The sequence below is a fragment of the Zingiber officinale genome, chromosome 1A, assembly GCF_018446385.1.
Source record: "Zingiber officinale cultivar Zhangliang chromosome 1A, Zo_v1.1, whole genome shotgun sequence".
Classification (NCBI taxonomy): domain Eukaryota; kingdom Viridiplantae; phylum Streptophyta; class Magnoliopsida; order Zingiberales; family Zingiberaceae; genus Zingiber; species Zingiber officinale.
Genome location: NC_055987.1, coordinates 1,864,355 through 1,869,529, shown reverse-complemented (window position 1 = coordinate 1,869,529; position 5,175 = coordinate 1,864,355). Strand labels below are relative to the sequence as shown.

The 5,175-nt window shown below is 36.0% G+C and overlaps 2 protein-coding genes across 2 annotated transcripts; one reads left to right on the top strand and one right to left on the bottom strand.

Annotated features, from left to right (window-relative positions):
- Window positions 1–248: 248 nt before the first annotated feature.
- Window positions 249–3,247, top strand: LOC122015214 (transcription elongation factor B polypeptide 3-like). The gene is made up of 8 exons (XM_042571984.1): window positions 249–396; window positions 635–872; window positions 947–1,084; window positions 1,290–1,368; window positions 2,403–2,474; window positions 2,610–2,685; window positions 2,771–2,839; window positions 2,953–3,247. The coding sequence occupies exons 2-8, from the start codon at window positions 705–707 to the stop codon at window positions 3,035–3,037; spliced, it is 687 nt and encodes a 228-aa protein (XP_042427918.1). The 5' UTR covers window positions 249–396; window positions 635–704; the 3' UTR covers window positions 3,038–3,247.
- A 673-nt stretch (window positions 3,248–3,920) lies between these two features.
- Window positions 3,921–4,737, bottom strand: LOC122015224 (pathogenesis-related protein STH-2-like). Its single transcript, XM_042571994.1, has 2 exons — window positions 4,500–4,737; window positions 3,921–4,404 (listed from the first exon to the last, which is right to left on the bottom strand). The coding sequence occupies exons 1-2, from the start codon at window positions 4,675–4,677 to the stop codon at window positions 4,097–4,099; spliced, it is 486 nt and encodes a 161-aa protein (XP_042427928.1). The 5' UTR covers window positions 4,678–4,737; the 3' UTR covers window positions 3,921–4,096.
- Window positions 4,738–5,175: the final 438 nt, after the last annotated feature.

The window sequence follows — 5,175 nt, the reverse complement described above, 5'->3', positions numbered from 1 at the left end:
AATTATGACTCCAACGTAAAATATAAAAAATATAAAAAAATATATTATAAATAAGTCAGATAGATGGGATTTTGTATATTATGTATAAAGTATTTGGGGAGCAATAATAACATTGAATTATTAATTTACAATTGTAGATCTATTTATAATTGAATAAGAAATAAATATTTTGTAAATCAATTTTTGATTTTATTAGAATTAACTTACATATATAAATATTTTTTTTTAATTTAAAATAACCCGAACCGAAGCGGTCGGCAACAGGCAACGCCATTCATCTTTGATCGTTCTCAGTTTCCTTTCCCAACTCGGCTGATGCAAATATAGATATATTTGGGATTCCCTGTCTCCAAAAATTTCACTGCTTCTCGTCTGCTATCCACGCCGATAATTAAGGTGCGATCCTCTTCCCCCGATCTCATGCCCTACGCAGATTTGAGTTTTGGGATTATGGACTGTTCTTATATCGTTGTCTCAAATTTCTTCACCTCAATGATTCTTTTGAAGGAAAAAAAAAGAGAATCTCTTTGATTTGCTTATTGATTTGATCTCTAGCTTAGAATTTTTTTATTGATTGTTTTCAAATAGTTTTTGTTGTTGTTGTTGAATAACCATGTTCGCGTTTCCGATGCAGGGTTAATTTCCTAAGAGATTTTGGTCTGCGGGATCCAATATTCCGGTAGATCGAAATTTGTAGGTGGTAGATGGGATTCTCCAGGAAAGTTCCCACCTTGGTGGATCTATGTACGCAGACTGCAATCGCTAACATTAGGTACATTGGCGATGTTGGAGAGGTGGATTTACATCTATTAAAGGATATCTTGACTCACTGCAACATCGATCAATTGACCCACATTGAAAATTCGACAAAAGTAGGCAAATTTGTTTTAGGGTTTTTGTCCATTTTGGCTTCTGCTATTCATTCTCAGATTTACTATGACATTAGGGAAGAGACCTCAGTCCTGTAACAGATGATTCGTGGAAAAGATTTTATGAGCTACAATTTGGAGTGGAGAGTGCAAATACCGTGATCAAGAGGATGAAGCAGAAGAAGATGGTATTTAAATGGAGACTCCTCTATCAGGTTATGTGCCATTTCCTTAGGATTTGTTTATGTTATATTTTGAGTTATTTTCTTTTGTAGTTGGAAAAAATAGAGATGATCATTAATAAAAAACCTACATTCTGCCATATAAAATCTTTAAAAAAAAATTGAGATGTCATAAAACAGTAGTAGCTTAACATTAAGTAAGATGTCACTCATGCTTTCTTCTATTGCTTGCTTGCAGGCAAAGTTGAAGGAGAGAGAAGAAGCTCAAAATAAAGTAGCAGAGAAACTTAAGCAGAGATATGCAGAAACTCAAGCAAGTGAGTCATCATCCACCCTTATATTTAAAAGTTGGTTCTCATTAGCTGATATGGTATCATATGAATTGGGCTAACAAAAAGAGGTAGCCCATCGCGGCCCCTAAAAAAATCATTCATGAAATAGTCTAACATCCTTATTATATTGCTTGATCATATCACATATTCTCAATTGAATTATCGAAAGTTGTCCAAATGAAAATTTATAGTTATGTCGATTATGGTTTTCCATCAGATCACTTTGTCAGGGTGATAATCACTCTTCAAATGTTTTTGGTAAGTTTAATTGCTTATCTCTGATTTTCTCTTGTATTCTTTTTATATACTAGGATTTGATAGAAATGATCTTGTTGATGCCCATACCATGAGAAAGTTGAATCAACCACATTTTATGTTTCTCCATCATCTAGCTTTAACCATTCACAATTTTTTTCTTTGTATTCAATGTTTATGAAAAACTTATTCAATGCTCATGAAATAACTTCCAAAACAGCACATGTACATTTTTACCAATATACCCGTGTTGAGGTTGGTTTTCTCTCTCCCAACTTCAGATCACTTGCCTACAAGGTTACCATTCTGTTAAATTACACATTCCAGGACATCCAGATACTTTGATAGATGTCATCCATTCTCTTGGATGGGTTCTCTTCTTTCCAACTCAGGGTCACTAATCTATTTTACCAATGTAGCATTGTGTTCGCTTACACTTAAAGAATCATTCAAATGATTTTCAAAGCTGATGACAGTACTATTCTGTCTCTTGTAGAACTCGTATTTCAAGCTTTTGTTGCTAGTACTTTTGAACTGGTATAGATGTATTATTTGTATAATGATTCCATAACAAGCAGAGAATTAATACTTTATCCGCCTGCTTGTTTTTGCCTAAAGGTCAGTTTTGCAATGTATTTGTTAGGGAGTATGATCTGTTTCTATCTTCATAAAATTGTTCTACCAATTATGCATGAAGTTCGTAGCTACACTTAGTTCATTTTTGTCAATGTTTTTGACATTGAAATTATTTGTAATCTATGTAGAGAAACAAAGTCGCCAAATCCAAATTTGCTCTAAAATTCCTCCTTCAAGTAATAAAAGGAGTTATTGGGGAGGTAAACTATTATTCCTATACTAATGTAAATTGAGCAGACAAAGCAGACAACTTAAACTCCATATTTGTTCTGGTTGTCTGTCGTAAAGGATAAATTTGTAGCCATTATGAGTTAACACGATATGTGTGCTTGTAGAAAGTGGACCTGGCATTAACTTGTCGAATGTGAAGGGGAATTTGATGAAAAAGGCAAAATTAGAGTATCTTCATAGGTAGATTTGAATATTTTGCTTTCAGAATCAAGCTTTGATTTTTTTAATGAAATTTGATTATGTGAGCTTTGTTTGTGTTCCTCAGCCATGAGCTAAAAGTACATGCTCAGATGAAGAGAGATGCTTTGCAGCGAAACAGCTTTGCACATCAAAGGTGGATTACCAATGTTCATTAGAGCGATTACATATATTTTCTTTAGATAATAACCAATGTTTATTTCATATCTGTCTTCTGTTCTTCTAATCAACTCGTTTCTTGTTTTGCAGCACGGTCCATTCTGGAAAGAAGAATTATCAACAATGTAATTCTGCTTCGAGCTCCAGAAATGTAAAACCTGCCACAAGAAGATAAGTTTTCCTTAGGGTGGCTGCTGAAAAGGAAAACCAGATTGGGTTTCTGTTTCTCAAATATTTCCTACAGTTATATAGCAGTTCCTCTCTCAATTATCTTGAAAACCTATGCCGAGAATCATTTTCTCAAATTTGGGTTTATGTATCAAAATTGTATTATACATCAGTATTGCTATAATAATTGCCTTTCAATACCTCCGTGGGAGGTCCAGTTTTAGCATTATGTTGGAAAACATTTTCAGGTGCTCGTATAAGGACTCGCCTCTACCTTATTTGAGATTTCAGTTTGGTATCTCTAGGCTCAATCATTCATATTGGGAGAGCAAAATTAGTAAAGTTGCTGCAAATTCAAAACCTTGGCAAATGTAGTTCCCATCACTTGGGACGTTCTCACTTTGGTTTTCCTCCCGTAGCTATCTATCTTCTTGCTCCCACATTGGGTCATTTGTAAACTTGTTGGGGTTGGGTGTAATCTCTTTTGACAACATAAATTGATTCAATAGGTTTTAGCATCTTTCTGGGATTGCATGCCTATTGTAGTTAACTGTCGTCCCCTATCACTTGTTAAATTTGTTATTACTTGTGCTTTAGAGGGTGCTTCAAACACTACTCTGAAGACGTGTTTGTTTCTTTTGATGCTAAGAAAATCCAGATTTTATTATGCATTGCGATCAATAATACCGAATGTGAATCTGAAGTGTATTCTTTTGTGGAAAGGATGGATGCTGATTCAACATGCATTTTGAGTATTTTTGCAGGAAGTGAAGCATCCGAAGAATCCATTCAGCATGTCTTCTGAATCTCTTCGTATCCTGCATATTTGTGTGTAAGCTGGTCAACACCGTTCGATTGTCTTCAGTTTCTTCTTCTATAACAAAGCATGATTTGAAAGTAACATAGCTTTTATTTGTAGCAAAAGTTTTACACCAAAGTTTCCAAGCACTCTAGAAATGAGTCCAATTATTGAAGACATTTTACTGCTGAATTCATGATAAACATGAACTTATGCTTAGATAGCAAAGATAGCAAGTTCTGATGGACTCATGAGTCACATATGAATTCATGCATAGACATCAGGATTAGCGAGCAAGTATCCTTCGACAGCTTTGAGGACTCCAATGGATCCATCTCTAATGGGTTTTAGCTCTTCCTCACTAAGATCCTTGTCCCCGAGTGTTTCATACTCCATCTTGATCTTTGCAATGCAACTATCAGCACCCGAGGGCACAAACACTGACTCATAATCAAGTGACTTGAGCAATACGCCTACGAGACCTCCTTCGGTGGCTGTGTTTTTGAAAGTGTAAGTTGCCTCATCCAACACTACTATTTTGTTCTTGTTGAAGCTTCCCAGTGGCATATTAGATGCTGCATTTTGCCAATGAAACAAAAGAACATATACATATAATCAGCATGTCGAATCTTGTAGAGCCTTTTGATTTACTTAAAATGTATGAATATACCTGGAGCAAAGTAGAAAACATTGACGGCTCCAACTCCCTCTCCAATACGCTCAGCTTTCGAGAAAAAATTAGGCAAGAGCTTAGGGTACAAGATGTGGGGTTCGCACACTGCTCCTTTCCAAAGCCTTGCAGCAGAGACATTGAGGGTGACCTCGTCGGTGCAGGAACCAGACACCATTTTGTTGCCGAGGATGCAGACTAGAAAGTAAGTGACTAGAAGAGGTCGAACTACCAGTGGATGAAGCAGGGGAAAAGGACAGAGTCTTTATATAGATCTTGAAGGTACGGTGCCGGGTCAATTTGGGCGTCTACGTGACACGTTCAAACTTCGGCATCTGGATTTACCTTCATGTGCGACATGATAAGTCAATTATTGCCTGGAGATGGATTTGTTTCGTCTGTACACTTGTTTGTTTCTCCCATTATTTCAAAGTATTCCGCACTAGCCAGACTTACTTTTCAACAGGATTTTGACTCGAGGATGGTTCCAAAACGATGGAATTTATGCAACTGTTAAGTATGAATGTGGTGTGGCTGAGGGAGAAAATTAAGCGTTTGGTCATTCAACGTTTGCTTGCTGGGGAAAATAAAATTGAAGTAATTTCTTTGGTTCGAGAATAAAGAATTTATGGAGCTTGATTGTTGGAGACTTGTAATTCGAGAAGATTCAGAAAAA

Coding starts and splice junctions, on each gene's coding strand:
- LOC122015224 (XM_042571994.1), bottom strand. CDS start 4,677: ATGGTGTCTGGTTCCTGCACCGACGAGGTCACCCTCAATGTCTCTGCT. Junction 4,405..4,499: donor TGTTTTCTACTTTGCTCCAG/GTATATTCATAC, acceptor GGCAAAATGCAG/CATCTAATATGCCACTGGGA.
- LOC122015214 (XM_042571984.1), top strand. CDS start 705: ATGGGATTCTCCAGGAAAGTTCCCACCTTGGTGGATCTATGTACGCAG. Junction 1,369..2,402: donor ATATGCAGAAACTCAAGCAA/GTGAGTCATCAT, acceptor TAATCTATGTAG/AGAAACAAAGTCGCCAAATC. Junction 2,840..2,952: donor AACAGCTTTGCACATCAAAG/GTGGATTACCAA, acceptor CTTGTTTTGCAG/CACGGTCCATTCTGGAAAGA.